The sequence below is a fragment of the Nelumbo lutea genome, chromosome 1, assembly GCF_056320005.1.
Source record: "Nelumbo lutea isolate HS-2025 chromosome 1, American lotus-T2T, whole genome shotgun sequence".
Taxonomy (NCBI): domain Eukaryota; kingdom Viridiplantae; phylum Streptophyta; class Magnoliopsida; order Proteales; family Nelumbonaceae; genus Nelumbo; species Nelumbo lutea.
This window is the reverse complement of record NC_142684.1, coordinates 171,364,159-171,381,678: the sequence shown is the minus strand read 5'-3', so window position 1 is coordinate 171,381,678 and position 17,520 is coordinate 171,364,159. Positions and strand designations below refer to the sequence as shown.

General features: G+C 38.3%; 1 protein-coding gene across 7 annotated transcripts in view; it reads left to right on the top strand.

Annotated features, from left to right (window-relative positions):
* The first annotated feature begins 202 nt into the window (after nt 1–202).
* Nucleotides 203–17,520, top strand: part of ATSUV3 (ATP-dependent RNA helicase) — a 33,809-nt gene continuing 16,491 nt past the window's right edge. The window contains exons 1-7 of one of the 7 annotated variants that reach the window (XM_088960612.1): nt 203–521; nt 927–1,050; nt 1,384–1,505; nt 2,118–2,308; nt 2,635–2,775; nt 5,832–5,954; nt 16,669–16,746. In XM_088960612.1, the coding sequence (XP_088816738.1) occupies nt 464–521; nt 927–1,050; nt 1,384–1,505; nt 2,118–2,308; nt 2,635–2,775; nt 5,832–5,954; nt 16,669–16,746 (837 nt within the window). In that variant the 5' untranslated portion in view covers nt 203–463. Of the gene's footprint in view, nt 522–923; nt 1,051–1,383; nt 1,506–2,117; nt 2,309–2,634; nt 2,776–5,831; nt 5,955–16,668; nt 16,747–17,520 lie in introns of all 7 variants that reach the window. The other 6 variants (XM_088960614.1, XM_088960616.1, XM_088960613.1 and 3 more) reach the window with 6 other exon arrangements.

Below are 17,520 nucleotides of genomic sequence, written 5' to 3'. Positions count from 1 at the left end.
ATTGTTAATTCGTTTTATTAATAAAATATATTGATCCTTTTATTTATTTATTGATTATTGATGCTATTTCAACAACCACAATAACCGTTTGTAATCCGAATTAGATCCGAATGCGATATAACCCGACGGAAAAGATTTAATTCAAATAATTTTCTCGTAAATTCGATTGGAATATGAACGAATCAAATTTGGATCTACCCATGTCCGAAACGATCCGAATCGTTTGCAGCCCTATTTCCCTCCGACCTAGTAGCATTTCTTCTTCATTTCTATTTTTTCCACTCGGGTTCGAAGTTCGCGGCACGAACAGCGACTGTCTGCGACTTCAATCTCCTTCCGTTGGACTCCTTTCGCTCTCTTTTCTACCTTCGCTTTCGATCGGTCGTTCGTTCGTTTTCCCTTCGAATCCGCTACCGATTCTTCCTCCCATGCACTGGAGTCCTGGCAGAAGTTATCAATCGAAATGGTTTCATCACTGCTTCGGCGGAAATTCTCACATGGTATTTCTTGTCATCTCTATGGTTCGTCCTTCAACCCTATTTTTTCTGTCGTTAATGTCTGTTTATATTAGTGAGATTTATGCATTTGGATGCTCTGCTATTTGTATAATTTGATTACTAAAACTGCGAGAGATTGCTTACGTATCCCTACAGAGCATATTATTCAATTTCGAGAGTTTCCTGAAATTTTAATTTCTGTTTTGACATAATTATCAGTAAAAAAGGTGACAATATGTTAGTTTGAATAGCAGTTCTCTCTCTATCTCATACGTAAAAGAATAGTATTAATTCATCAAAATTTTACAAATTTAATAAGAATTATATGTACAGAAGTTTTTATGGTGGTTGGATATTGCCGTTTAAAACTTTCGGTTAAATGCATTGCACTGATGGTCTTTTGTATCCCCTCGTTTTGTCTTTTAGCAGATAATATGAAGCCATTCCGGATGCATTTGGAACTGCATAATCGCTTTGTATTTAGTGATTGCTATAGTATTTTAAGGAGATTCAGCAGCTCCTCTGGTGCACCGTTTGACTTTACAGACCTGACGTAAGAAAATAAGCTGAAATGTAATTTATGTTGTGATTACTGTACAATTTAGGACTACTTCTTAGCGCAATGAAAGGGTACCAACCGGTTTTCATATTTTCATTCTGTGTTTGGCTTTTCGGGTCTGCCACTTTTCCTGAATGCTCGACAATCTGTTTGAAAATTTACTATTGCTTTTCATAGTTAATTCTTACTTTGCTCTTGATGCATTTCCATACATTATTTGTCCTGCAAACTATGCCGTTCAATCATCTGTCTCAACAAAATTAATTATAAAGTGGACTGCATTATTTTGGTATTTAGCTTTGCATTGAAGAGTGTGCTTCATTACAGTCGCCCTCATACATGGTACCCAAATGCGCGGAGAAAGAAGAGGAACATTATTCTGCATGTGGGTCCCACAAATAGTGGTAAAACTCACCATGCCCTGAAGCAATTAGAAAGAAGTTCTTCAGGTATTCTTCCTTTTTAATTCTGTAACTGCATTTTTTTGTGATATGCAACTATTGTTGTATTATTGAGTTTTTTCTTCTTTCTTTCCTTTTTTTCCAATATTTTCATGGAGAAAAGGTTGAGAGGAATTATTTTGAACCTCTTTCTTTGGGATCAAGAGTGAATTATTAACCTTTTACTTAGTCTGGTTGGTCTGGTGCCTTTAAACCATTCTGTTTTAGCTGAAGTTTTAGTGGAAAAGGATATGCCACACAAACTTTGGGATTTCCTAGTTGAATGGGAATCTACAACACTCTTAGTTTGGTTACTAGTCTTAGTAGATGGTTATGGAGATGCATTATGAAGGTGCTGAGATCAACTGAAATTTTGGTAGACAATCTAGCAGAAGATAATGCTGCTAGAACTAAAAGTAATGTACGACTCCTATGCCTTTCTAGCCTCGATATGTTGTTAGCACATGGTATTGTTCTTAATATTCAGAACTTCTGGGGCTTCTCTCTCTCTCTCTCACCCTTTGCTCCTTTGTTTTCATTAAAGTTCATATGGAATTTTATTAACTTTCATTGTAGTTCTTTCTCACCAATAAGTGATAATATTATTTTTTTTTCCTTAAGGAATTTATTGTGGGCCCTTAAGACTGTTAGCATGGGAGGTTGCAAAAAGGTTGAATAAGGCACATGTTCCTTGTGACCTGATTACAGGACAAGAAAAAGAAGAAATTGATGGTGCAAAGCACAAGTCAGTGACTGTTGAAATGGCTGATGTGACTAGTGACTACCATTGTGCTGTTATTGATGAAATTCAGGTATGCAAATACTAATCTTTAGCATTAATCCATACTTCATTTTTGTTGAGCTTCGTTGCAGTATTTAGAAGATAGTTAGGATGTCTTGAGATTTTCTCTGAATTATATGCATGTCTAGTCTTCTGTTTAAGTTCCTTATGTGTCCACCTAGAACATGTTTCCTCCTTTGGTCTAGTTCATCAAACTCAATTTTAAGCTCCTGACATACGTTTGATAAAACTTTGTGTATGAATAGTTAGTACAATTTGAGTCTCACTTCTCTGCCTTTATTTTTAAACATCACATTATCAAGATTTATTATTGCTTATTTTCTTATTATTTTGCAGATGGTTGGCTGTAAGACAAGGGGTTTTTCATTCACACGTGCATTATTAGGGCTTGCTGCGGATGAGCTTCACTTGTGTGGTGATGCGGCTGTTGTTCCTCTTATACAAGAAATACTTGAAGTAACTGGTGATGTCATCAAGGTATTAAAATTGTGAAATGTTGATTTAAGTCACGTTTTTCAGTCTCTGCAAAAGATCATTTGCATTACTTGATTTTACCCATCAGATGAGGTTGTCGTTGGACAATGTCTAATTATTTAAAAGGACTAGTCTTCAGTCTTATTTCCTGTAGTTTCATGTGTAGATATATTTGTCCTGTTGTACATGGATCTGGTCAAGATTCCCATGCATTATTATCTAGCTTTTCCTTTTAATTGAAATACCTTATTAAAAAATTGCTATTGAGGGGGGGGGGTGGTCACAAATGTAAAGTCTTTGTAAGACGGGTTCCTCAAAATAGAGGGAGGGCAGGTGAAAGCCAGCCCTAATAAGGAGAAACACTTTGTACAAAATGTTATAAATACCACTTTTTTATCATTAATAAAGAGAAGTGACCAATAAAATAAATACTATACCTGTTAATAATTAATTGACATTTTAATATGAGAGGGATTGTGGTGAGAGATCTATCCATGCTAGGTGATAACTACTTAGTAGTCTAGGTGTTTTGGCCTGTTAAGCTGAGTTGTTGCTAAATATTTACTATGGACTATCTAGTTGTCAAACTGAGATACTATTTTAGAAAGAAAAGATAAAGATCATTCTAAATACCCCAAAAAATCTTATAAGGATGAAACTCCAGAATATTTTGGCCTTTTTCAATCCTTTAATATGTTGCCAGATACAAAAAATGTCATCTGAGTTACATGGCCTGATTGCCTGAATACTTGAATTCTTAACTGTGAAAAGAAAAATTCAAAAATCTCCAATGGAAATCAACCACCTTAGAAGTTTTGAACAACTGTATCACATTTTCTTTATTGTTGTTGCACGTATAATATAAGTTTATTTTCTTGAAGCCTTTCCTCTTGAACTGATCAATTCTGAGAATATATTCAAGGCCACTGGCCAAGAAAATGATTCCACTCTAGGAGGAATGCAATTGCCCCTCATCCCTTTAATGCCAGTGGTCTCCACCTGATTCCTAATAATAGTATTATAATACAATTTAACTGTAATCTGACTATTGCAACATTCTTTCTACCATTTTACATTACTCTTTTATGGAAAAATCCATTCAACCTCAAAGAATGCATCATTCCTCAAGCTCCCAGTCTAGCAAAAGTCTTCTAAAACTAGGAAACCATACCACTTGATTAACTCTCAATTCAAAACACTGATTAATAGTGGTTTATAAAAAAAAAACACTGATTAATAGTGTTGTCTTTAGAACTCCACCTGTATAATTTCAGGTAAAGCTCAGATAGTTTTCCAACCCAACCCTGCTCCAATCGTCTTTCCAAAACCAAAATCTCACTTTTGTAAGCGACAACTGGACTGTTGGAACCTCATGATCCCCTTCCACACACTCTCCCCATAAGATGTTGATACCTCCATTGAATCCCTGCCCAAATATTGCCCCCCAAATTTGCATGTCACCTCATTAACAAAGGTAGGGTGATTGAGAATGTATGCAGCCTCTGTGAACAGAATTGAGCTTCAAATTGCATATTTACTGTCAAGATTTGGGAACATGTTGGTCATTTCGGGATGCCCCAAATTGCAGATTTTTTGTCCAGATTGCTAAACCTGAGCTTCAACCCAAGTATGCACCAAGGAGGTAGAGACTTTCAATCATTTGTTTCTGACTTTCTGCATTGTGAGTTTTCTTTCAGAATTTGGTCTCAGTTTTACAAGGCAATAATATCCTACCAGAGCTGTATGTCTAGATCACTCAAATTTCTATTAGAAAGCTGGAAAGTTGGGAAAATATGCTAGAAGGGGAAGATCTATTGTTAGCAGTACCTCTGGCTGTTTTGTGAGCCATTTGGAGTGAAAGGAATAGAAGGTTTTTTTGAACAGAAACACTTTCAAGAAGGGAATCTGTTAAACCTAATAGTGGAGGATCTTTGAGGCTGGGTTGAGTGTATTCACTCTTCGGACAGAATGTTTTATCTTCTGCTTTTGCTGCAGCTGATTTTTTTGGGGTGCTTAAGCACTGTTCACATGTACAGAAACTTGTTATACAGTGAACAGCCATATCCATTTTGATTAATACTATCTTTACCTCTTCAAAAAAAAAAGGTAACTCCATACTAGCAAAGATCACAGCAGCAGTACAAGGGCTTAGGGTGGTCAGATTTTGCAATCTAAGAAGTCTGATATTAGAAGGGGATTCAGAGGTGGTGATTTGATGGCTCAACAACCAAGTTTCAGCCGTGTGGATAACTGGATATACAGGAACATAATGAGGGAAATTAAAGGGCTAATGAGGAACTGGTTGTAGAGGTAAAATGTGTCCTATATTCGCCAATTACTTGGCTGATGCACTTGCCAAACAAGGGATTGGCAGAAGAGAGATGCATTGGGGTTTTATAGGGAATTTGTGATGTAAAAGTTAATGGAATCATGGTGGGGAGAGAGCTGTGCTGGATCATTTTCTTGGGGATGTCTAATTTTCTTTGTATATAGTGATTTTTTAAACAATCTTATGAAAGTGGGCAAAGTCTATGGTGCATCCACTGCACCATGTAGTGAAAGACGTAATTGGTTGAGCTTGATGGTAAATAGACCTTGTTAAACGTGAAAGTACACTTTGTGAAACATGAACTAATGAAAAGTAAGCAGACTTTAATACGATTGGTTGAGATATGGGTTTAATGTATTACCATTATTAGTGAATGCACTGTAGTTGAACTCATAAAGTGTTATTATACATTAAAAAAAGTAAAACCATTGATGACTAGAAAGAAATAAATAACTTTTAAAAATATTAAATTGAAGCGCTACTACTACTAAACTGGGTTCTTTCAGCTTATGTTTTAAGCTCCCTATCTCTATAAAATGTCAATTCATTTTAGTCCTGAAAGACTTGATTCATACTTTTCATCTGAAGCTCTTACTTGCTCCCGCTGTCTTGCTGCTAGTGTTGTTGGTCTTGTTATGACAATTATTTTTTTACTTTTGCAACAGTTTAACCTCCATTGTTATTACTAACATAAGCCATGTACCCTTTCTTATGGTATGCTTTTATGTAGGTTCAATATTATGAAAGACTCTCACCTCTCATTCCATCAAATGTTCCTCTTGGATCTTTCTCTAAAATACAAACAGGCGATTGTATTGTTACATTTTCACGGCGTGAAATATACAGATTAAAGGTCTAAGGTTACTTATATTTTCTGTTGGCCTTGCTTTAATTCCAATCATCTGCTTCCTATTTACTGCCTGAATTTCGATTCTTGGGTATGCTAGCATGCTCTTGTACTTTTATATGCATGATGTTTTTCCAAGAGGCTACCTGACACGAGTCTAAAATTAGTATACAAACTTGTCCTTGCTATTTTGATTGGTCTTAACATTGTGAGGTAAGAAAGTGAAGATAAATATGTTGAAAACGAGCAAACTTTATTTTAGTGTTAAGAAAGTGCTTTACTGATGTTTATCATTCCAGGGAAGTATCATCATCACCCAACCCTTATCCTAACCATATGGGGTCGGCTATTCCAGGGAGATATGATGAACATAATTACCAAAAGGAGGTAGAAATGAGGGCACACCCCTTTATGTGATAGATTTCATCAAATGCAGTGATCACACATGCCAGCCTTCATGTAAGAGGGCACATCTGGATTCCGCAGTTTCCATCTATCAAGCTGATAAATGATGGAGCTTTTTCTGCTCTTTTTTTATTGATAACGAGAACAAGCGTTAAAAAATTTCAAGAAAAAGATATAAATAAAGTTCCTCATAATAAAAACTAGGAAGAGTTGAAAGACTGATACACCAGCACTATCTAGCCCAAAAAGGTTGGTCTTAATACATCTCCAACTCACCCCCATTTCTAACTAAACATGCCCTTTTTTGGATCAGTCTCTAACTTAAGTAGCATGCTAGGTGATTAGTTAATCATAGGACCCATTTGAACCAGGGTTTTGAAGGCTAAAGTCGGAGGTGAGGCAGTTGGGTGTCGTGGGGTGAGGCATAAGCCTCAAGGTGTTTTGAGGCCTAAGCCTTGAGCAAGAAAAAAAAGATGTAATCCATAAATAATAAAGACATGAAAAACATAAAAAGATTTTATATGGCTTGTTTAATATATTAGTCATGGATTTGAATCTTATCAGTATAGGGTTTTTCCCTTAAAATCTAAATGCCATATAAATCTAACCGTTCAGTTCAAGGATATGAACCAACAGTATTTTAAGAGCAAGGATTCTTGTTTCATTTCTTGCACCTGTACATCAATGGAGTGACCACCTATGTGATGCATGCACTTTAGAAAAAATAGATTATCAACTATGTTGTAGATGAGCAAGCGAGTAAGAAACAAAGCATGAAAAATAAAGAACATGAACAACAGAACCAGCTATTTTCATACACATTTGTATGTATTTATTTATTTTTTGATGGGAAAAAACAGTGAGGAGGACTTTACTCTCATTTGTATGTATTCATTTGTTATTTTTATATTTATTTGTTTATACAATATGCCAATACAAAACAAAGCATTCTCTTTTCGTCTTAACTTTCTATTTTACCCCTATATAAACCTTCATATTAAACGCTAGTGTGCCAAATTCATGAGGCTCAAGCAAGGCCAAAGGCCCAAAGGCCCAAAGGCATAAGCCTCAAACAACTCAAGGCTTAAGCCTTGTTGGTGGGGTCTGAGGCTACTGAGGCTGGCTGTTTTTATTTTTTATTTCCTAGCCTTGCCTCAACAGCCTTTCGAAACAATGGTTTGAACAAGATGTTCACACTTGAAAGACATGCTTCTCTAAAGGCTTCCTTTTTTTTCCTAGCTTCTCTAAAGACATGCTTTAGAATCCAAGCACCTTTACTTTCATCCTTATTCTATCACCACTTGGAAGTCTCCATTCATTTCTAGACTGATGCTGGCTACACAAAGCAACTGTCAACTCAAAAGGAGTGCTCTGCTCTATTGAAGTTCCATATGTATCTTCAATTTGCAGATAGCTCCAAGTTCCCCATGAAGCATCCATCAATGCTAAGTTTAATAGTACCTTTGGGGGAGACTATATTCTCCTGGTTGATTAAGTGGCTATATGATTCAAGATCTCAAAAATATCACCCATACTGAAGTCTCCAAATTCCTTTATTGTGCAGAGGCAATGCGCTACTCCTTTTAGTTATTAAACAGGAAGCAGACTGCTCAAACACTGAATATATGGTGTAATTTAGGAGTTACATAACATAGTGTTTATTTTTCACAGAAAGAGGTAGATTTAGTGACTAATTTTTATGCTTTTAGGTGCCAACAGGACTCTCTTTGTATTAACTGCTTATATCCTCCTCTTCAAATAAAAAGAGGAAAAGAAAAAGAGAATGCTTTTGTTGAGCAACCCATTGAGAAGTGAGAACCCTACCATTATTATCAGTTTGCTCGAAAATTGAAACTCTTGTAAAATGAAGAGAATAGAAGAAATTTGGAGCCAGAATGGAGGAAGACATGGTTAGGGCTTCAATATATTGTCTCTCATTCTCTCTCAAATGAGAGAAGTGCTTTATACAGAATGTCTAAATTACAAAACAGACTCAAATAGTTCTGACATAACAATTAAGTCCTTAAATTCACTGTAATTCCTGAAGTTCCCCCTCATTCATCATACGAAATACATATTGTATATTCCAACGAATGTTTACAGTTTGTCCTTTAATTGTTTGTCTCTGAGACTAGATCAGGATAAGTTCTCACAGGTTACTAAGTGAGAGCATTCTTAGCAAATCATCCTTCCCTGTGAAATGGATGCTTATGACACCATCCAAATAATAAGAAAAAAATTAATTTTTATCTTGGAAATGTCCCTATAATTTTCAGACTATCAATTTGCATCCCATTTTGTGGGTCAGGGATTGATGATGATACTGGAACAGGATTCATGTAGCTAACCCCATATGGTTAGGATAAAGCTTAGATTATGATGAAATCCCTGTACAACAGGATATGGGTATGTAGCAGTCCCCTTCTCTATTTCAATGGTTCCAAAGAAGAATCATATTTCATGACATTGAATGTATATGTTGCAAAATTCATGTTTGTTGATGAATTTTAATGTAATTACTTAAATTCTTTATCCATTTATTCTGCAAAAACAACAAGAAGAAAATGACTGAACAATCAAAAAGCTTTCCTGCTTATCCTTTGGCACAATATCTTTTTTCAATTCCTCAGAATCAGCTTTTTGCTTCTGTTTCGACTGGTGCTACAGTAGTCCGAACCAGGAAGAGAAGAAGAGAAGAAGAAGAAGGGTCTTTTGAAATCTGATGGATTACCCATACAGTCGACCCCCTTAATCTATATTAGATTCTAATAATCTTTACAAAGACAAAAATGCCCTTACTTAAGTGTGGGGCAGAGTGACTCTAATAACACTGCCACATAAGCAAGGTACTTAACAAACATAAGAAAACTAAACTACCCCTATTCGGCACACTTTAACACTCCCCCTTAAGCTGGAGAATATATGTCATATAATCCCAACTTGTTACATAGATAGTTTACTTTCCCTGAGCTTAGAGCTTTTGTAAACAAATCCGCCCACTGGTCATTCGAGCCCACATGTTCTGTATTTATCTCTCCAGCAAGAACCTTCTCTCTCACAAAGTGGCAATCAACCTCTATGTGCTTTGTTCTCTCATGAAAGACAGGATTGGATGAGATATGGAGTGCAGTTTGGTTGTCACAGTACAATCTCATAGGTTTATCCATGTGAAACCTAATTTCCTGTAGGAGATTCCTCAACCACACTAATTCACAGGTAGTGTGAGCCATGGCCCTATATTCGGCTTCAACACTGCTTCTGGCCACAACCGTCTGCTTTTTACTCTTCCATGTCACAAGATTTCCTCCAAGAAATGTGCAATAGCCTGTAGTAGATCTTTTGTCATTCACTGAGCCTGCCTAGTCTGCATCTGTATACCCAACTACTTCAAGTTTTCCCCTTGGTTTATATAATAGTCCACGGCTTGGAGCTCCTTTCAGATGCCTCACAATTCTAAGGACTGCATCCCAGTGAGGTATACGAGGGTTCAACATGAATTGGCTCACCACACTGACTGCAAAGGAGATGTCGGGTCTCGTGATAGTCAGATAGTTCAGCTTTCCCACTAGTCGTCTATACCTTTCAGGATCTTCAAATACTTCTCTTGTATCACTGTTCAACTTAACATTTGGTTCCATAGGGGTCTCAGCCGGTTTTCCACCTAACAGTCCTGTTTCTTCCAATAGATCAAGGACATATTTCCTTTGGCACAGATTTACACCTTATTTTGACCTGACAACTTCTATTCCCAAGAAATACTTTAATGTTCCAAGGTCTTTTGTTTGAAAATGATTTTGTAGAAATACCTTTAGTTTGCCAATCCCCAATTTATCACTACCAGTGATGACAATATCATCAACATAGACCACTAATAAAATCTTCCCAGCTTTTGAGTCATAGTTGAACACCGAGTGATCAACCTGGCATTGTTTCATTCCAAAACTCTTCACCACTTCGCTGAACTTCTCAAACCAAGCACGTGGAGATTGCTTCAACCCATAAATTGCCTTCTTTAGTTTGCACACCTTACCAACCTCCCCCTGAGCAACAAACCCAGGTGGTTGCTCCATATATACCTCCTCCACCAGATCACCATGGAGGAAGGCATTCTTTATGTCAAGTTGAAAGAGAGGCCAATCATACATAACTGCCAAGGAAATTAGTACACGAACATAACCAATTTTAGCCATCGGAGAGAATGTCTCCATGTAGTCCACTCCATACAACTGAGTAACCTTTAGTAACAAGTCTGGCCTTTAGACGCTCCACACTACCATCTGGCAAGTATTTCATAGTATACACCCATTTATACTCCACAACATGCTTACCAGGTGGGAGAGTAGTAAGTTCCCACGTTTGAGTATGTTGAAGAGCAGAAAGTTCCTCCTCCATTGCCCGCCGCCATCCAGGTGAACTAAGAGCTTCTTGAACATTGTTAGGTATGGAAATAGAGGACAAAAGTGAAACAAACTGGCGATGTGAGGTAGAAAGACGAGATAATGAAACAAAATTGGAAATGAGATGGAGGGTAGAACTGCGTTTACCTTTTTGTAAGGCAATGGGTAGGTCAAGGTCTGAAGATTCAGCAATAGGAGCTATGAGAGGATCCGCAGATGAGGTAGAAGCCGAAGGAGGGGCCGATGTCGCTTGACTTGTATACACTTGTTGGATCGGTGGTCTTTCAGTGGTGACTGCACTGGATGAGGTGATGAGTCTACTCCAACAACAGCCTCTGGAACTGGATCATTGATAGGAAGAGGAAGAGGAGGTAAGGGTGAAGGCAAGGGTGCTTCATGACTGGAGAAGAAGGGTACAAACTCAAAAAAGGTGACATCAAGGCAGACATAGCACTTTCGGGTAATGGGATTATAACACTTGTACCATTTTTTAGTCCGAGAGTAGCCAAAGAAGACACATTTAATTGAGCGTGCATCTAGCTTGTCTATTCCAGGACTCAGATTGTGGACAAAGCACACACAACCAAAGACACAAGGAGTTAATGGAAACGGAGATAAAGTGGGAAACAAGATAGAGAAGGGGGACCGACTATGAAGAATAAAAGAGAGCATCCGATTAATGAGAAAACATGCAGTGAGTACAACATACTCCAAAACCGTTTAGGAACATTCATGTGGTGAAGCATAGACTGAGCAGTTTCAAGAAGCTGACGATTCTTCTGTTCAGCCACCCCATTTTGTTGAGGGGTGAAAGCACATGAGGTCTGATGAATAATGCCATGCTGTTCTAAATACTGTTGAAATGAAGTAAGAAAGTATTCACAACCATTATCTGAACGAAGAACTTTGATTGGAACACCAAATTGTGTGCGTATTTCAGTATGAAATTTTTGAAAAATGGAAAATAATTCACTTCTTTCTTTCATTAAGTAAATCCATGTCATTCTTGAACAATCATCAATAAAGGAGACAAAATATTTGTACCCATTATAAGACTCTATTTTGATTAGACCCCAAACATCTGAATGAACCAAAGAAAAATGTCTCAACATACGACTCTCAACTCTTGGACTGAAGGACACACGACGGTGTTTACCAAGCTGAGATGACACATTGTAAAACTAACAACTGACTCAATGACGGAACCAACATCTTGAGAACCTTGAGAGATGGATGTCCCAGTCGGCAATGCCATTGTAGAGGAGTAAGGGAAGTTTGAAGTGCAATTGAAGATCCACCATCGTCAAGGTAATACAATCCACCAGTTTCATGCCCCCCACCAATCTTCTTCCCCGTCTTGAGATCCTGAAAAATACAAGTGGAAGGAAAGAAGGTAACAGAACAGTTAAGAGCTTTGGTTATTTTACTAACAGACATAAGATTGAATGGAAACTTAGGTACATATAAAACAGATGATAAGGGACAGAAGCCATGTCAACATTACCAACACCACAGATGGGAGATGAGGACCCATTGGCAAGTGTAACAGTTTGTGATGTGGAGGTTTCAGAAAGAGAAGAGAACACACCTGGAGTCCCGATCATATGATCTGAGGCTCCAGAGTCAATAATCCAGGAAGGAGTTTTAGATGAAATGCAAGCAATACCTGATTGGGCAAGTGTGGCAGTAGTATGCTGTGAAGTAGTTTGAAGGAACCGTTCATACTCATCACGCGGTACACTCACCATCTCCTTCCCAGAAGTAGATGTAGATGTGGGAGGAGTTCGGTCTGCCAGTTTACTATCACTGATATCAACCTCGCCTGCTACAGCATGATTAGCCCATTTAGAGGGAGGGCCATGTAGGTCATAACGGAAATTCACTGTGTGTTCTTCCCTACCACAATGAGTACACTTCCTTGTAGAGTTATTTTTTCCTCTGCCACGGCCTCCCCCTGAGTCACGGCCACCCCGAGTAATCATGGAATTGCCACGGCCTCCTCTGTGAGCATGACCTCCCCCTCTTGTACTATGTCCACCTCCTCTAGTTGTCACAAGAGCTGATCTATCAAACTGTGTGGGATTCTCAGTCTGTCCCAAATAAATTCTACGAAGCCTTGAGAATATTTCCTCAAGTGTAGGAAGAGTAGAGCCCCCCAATATTTGGGCTCTAACTGGTTCATATTCCGACTTCAGTCCCACTAAAAATCTTGTAACATCTAGTTGTTCCTTTTGCTGTTGCTCAACTTTAATATCTGGAGTGAGGGGATGATAGACATTGAGTTCATTCCTTATATTCTTCATGCAGGCATAGTACTCTTCTAGTGTTTTGGTTCCTTGTTGTAAATCAAAGTACTCCTAATAAAGCTGATATACTCTTGTTGTGTTATCTTGTCAAGAATATAACTTCTTAGCATGCTCCCATATATCCTTAGCCGTATCAAGGAACATGAAGTTGGCACTAATTTTGGGCTCCATACTATTCCACAACCAAGTCATGATTTGAGCATCTTCTTGTTCCCAATCATCAAACCCTGGAGAGTCAACCAGTGGTTTCTCATCTCTTACATGCTTTACTTTCTTCTTTGCCTTGAGAAAAACTTCCACTGATTTAGCCCATGGAACATAGTTCTCCCCATTCAGCTTAATTGAGGTCATTTGTACCGTTAGGTAGTCGGAGGAAATTACCACACTAGGTTTCTGATCATTGTACCCATCTCCTATTGCTTCCATTGTACTCTTTCACAGTTGCCTCTAACCTTACTTCTCAGCTACAAGCTGATTGATGTTGTTCACAGTTTGATACTTCAGCACCTAATGCAGCCCCTAAACACAACAGTGGGAGCACACACTTGTTCTTATTCACACTACTGCTGACTTCACACACCTACGACCCACATAAGCATCAATTTACCACTCACTAATCACAAGTAGGCCCTCTTACAACCACTCAATAAAAAAATTGTGCATCACAAGCACCATAACACAGTCAAATCTGCTACACCCAGTTCAGACTTGTTTAACACACTTAAGAGGGCATTACACAACCACAAAGAGCTCGGCAAGGTCATTGCATTCCACCCTACACCACTCAGCCACTTACAGCAGCCCTAACACCACTCAACAACTCACAGCAGCCCTACACCATTCGGCTACTGCACACACAACCCTTTCTAGTGCAACAATGAACCTAGTTCTCTAGGTTCCAATCAATACTAACAACTTCTTGTAGGGTAACCCAGAAATATCAGTAACACTAGAAGAAGAGATAACCGACCTTCCTTTGAGAATATCAACCAACCATTCATTGCTGAAGTCACTTTCCTTGCTGAAGAAGGTTATGCGCAGCAGAGAGATACGAGCCGTGATGTTTCTGACCTAGGGCGAACCAGTTCTCTCCATTGACTGACCAGAAACGAAGGAGAAGAGTCACGAACACTGCTGAGGTGCTTTACCAACTGAAGTAGGTCAGGAGCATGGCTCTGATACCATGTTTCGACTGGTGCTACAGTAGTCCGAACCAGGAAGAGAAGAAGAAGAAGAAGAGAAGAAGAAGAAGAAGGGTCTGTCGAAACCTGATGGATTACCCATACAGTCGACCCCCTTAATCTATATTAGATTCTAATAATCTTTACAAAGGCAAAAATTCCCTTAAGTGTGGGGCAGGGTGACTCTAATAACACTGCCACATAAGCAAGCTACTTAACAAACATAAGAAGACTAAACTACCCCTATTCGGCACACTTTAACAGCTTCAACCACCTTATAAAATCTTCTCACTCCAACTCCTTGGTTGCTCTTATTCTGCCACCTTCTTTGCCCCAAGTATTGGTTCATAATAATCAGAATTAGCTTCCATGCACTTCTTCAACAATCCCATAATCTGGAAACACTTCTTGTTATCTTCTTTTTTCTTTGCATCTTCACTGCACTTCTCCCACATGAAAAATGCATCCTTACATCTACCTCCCTTCATGAACAAGCAGAGACCACACTCCCTCACCCCCCCTCTTCATCATCTCCCTCTCCTCCCCCCTCTTCACTGTCCTGATCGCATCTTGACATATCCCTCCGTTCACACCATCTTTTGTCACAGAAATCTCTACCGCCTTATCTCTCTCTGTTGAAGGGGTTGAGATTTCTGTTGGTGTTTAATTTTTTAGGGTTTTGATTTCAGGGGGTGAGGAAGGGTTTGAAATTGCAAGGGTAGAGATTTCTGTGCTTTCAGTTAAGGAAGAATACATCATAAGATTTTGAAGTTTTTAGGGTTTGCCATTGGGGAGTTGCAGTCAAATTTTACAATATTGAGAAAAGGTTCCCATGTTCAGTGTTTCTTTCCTCAAACCCTAGGGTTTCATTCCTTGGAAGAATTATGTATATATATTATATATATGTAAATAGATTGCAGGCCAGGCCTGGCCCTGAAACTTCTGGGCCTGATGTAGGCCCAGGCCCAAGCCTGGATCTGCTGTTGCAAGGTTGTTTTTAACAGGCTATTATCCGATCATGAATAAACACACCAGTGTTCTATATAACCTGAGTGTGGATCCCATGTGTACAAAACAGTGGTGTTTTCACTCGTGATTGGATACGTAACTTGTTATATACAGACTTAGGAGCAGTAGATCCCAATTCCCCAGGCCTGGGCTGGGCTAAAAGGGTTCCAAGTCCTTCTTGGATCCCTCCCCCTAATGGCTTTACAAAACTATACTTTGATGGTAGCAGTATTGGGAATCCAGGGCAATCTAGTAATGGGGGAGTCTTCAGGAATGAGGATGGGAATGTATTCTCAATTTTCTCAGGCCCAATTGGAGAAGGTGACTTTCTCAGGGCTGAGATCTTTGCAGCCTTGGGAGGAATCCAAAGAGCTAAAGAAATGAATATTAGGAGGCTGGTAATTGAAGGTGACTCAGAGGTGGTGGTAGGTTGGCTAAAGGAAGACAAGATTGGAATGTGGAGTTACAACAATGAAAAGAAAAATTTTTAATGTCCAAGGACATTGAGATAAAGTGCAGCTGGGTGAAGAGAATTTCTAATTTGTCTGCTGATGGGTTAGCCAAGCAAGGGGTGAATAGGGAATCCTTCTTCTGGGCTCACTTCTCATTAGGTTTTCTTTTTCTTTCTTTTGGTGGCCTCAGCCTTTTTTGGGGGGAGTTAAGACAGTTTATCTCCTCCTCCTTGTACTTAAACTTTCTTAATGATTAATGAATGTTTTTTTTTTTATTATTGATCAAAAAAAAAAAAAAAGAACTCTGCTAGTGGGACAATACCTGCTGGAGAAGGAATTCAACTCATAGAAACCTTAGATCTCCCCCTAAGGAGGGATTGCCTATGCCAATTCGTAGGGCGTGGGTGATGAACCATTTTCTCATTTTTCTTGTTAACATTTTTACATATTGATCTGACATTTATCCAAATGATAGTTTGTTATTAGCACCTCTTATAATGGGGATGACAAGAGGGTTTTCATTGGTTCTTTGGGTTTTAAGTCATCACCTTTTCTGTTTAAGTATCAACATGCTTCTTTCTGATTTTTGTGTGTGTGTGTGGGGGGGGGGCTTATGGGTTGTAGCTAAATGCCCTGGTTGTGTTTGGGAGTCTTCATGGTTTTTTCCCAATAAATCCGTTATCAGAAAAGGGGATAACAAATTAGTAAGATCTGTTACTGTGGATGTTTTTGGCTTATATAATATATTTATGATTATTGACTGTTCTAAAACTGTCATGAACTGTTGAAACGCCAATTATCTAGTTGCAATATTTGCTGCGAGGACTTTGCATGAACTTCCCATGAAGATCCACCTAGTTTTCTGCTTGTATTTTGTTATTTAGTTCTACCTAATTTGCATTTGGTACAATAATTTGTCACATCTGCTGATTTTTCTTTCCCCTTCTCTGCATTCTTTTTCTTATCACTAGAATGACATTGAAAATGGGGGAAAGCATCTTTGTTCTGTAGTCTATGGTTCATTACCACCAGAGACTCGAACAAGACAGGTGATTTTGTTCTCCCTCATATTTTAAATCTCTGTTTTGTCTTTATAAATTTATGTATGCTCTATGCAATCTCTCTATGTTTAAATTTTTACTGATTTAACTTATATGTATCCTTTTTGTTAAAAGTAAAACTGATTTTCTCCAGTAACTTCTATTAATATGTTTTTTATTGTGATAGTGTCTGCATTTAGTTGAAACCTGCTCTATGGAATAATGTAGGTTATGGGAAATAATAGAATCACTATGTTATGGGCCTGAGAATAGGATCTCGTCACGGGGAAAACCTCCTGTTTTCCCTTGTTCTTCCCTTTCCTTGAAGAACCTATCTTGCTGTCCTAAAAGGTGATTTGTTCAAGAGATCACCAACTCTCCTTTGCTCTCTTTCTTGACTGAAATTTTCGATGGTTTTATTCAATATTCTCAGCTCCTTGAATAGGAGATTACAAGAGATAAGAGTCCTACTTTTAGGAAGACTTCTTGCTAATTAGGAAGACTCCCTACTAATCTATCCTACTGAACTGATAAGATAAGATAAGATAAGACTCCCTTAATCTATCCTACTGAACTGATAAGATAAGATAAAACTCCGTACTAATCCATACTACTGAACTGATAAGATAAGAACACTACTAATCCCTGCTACTGAAAGCAGATAAGGTAAGAATACTGAATAGATAAGATAGGATGAGAACACTAAATTGCTGCTGCTGAGAACACTAAATTACTGCTACTGCTGCACTAAATTACTGTTGCTGCTGCCGGCACTCACATCAT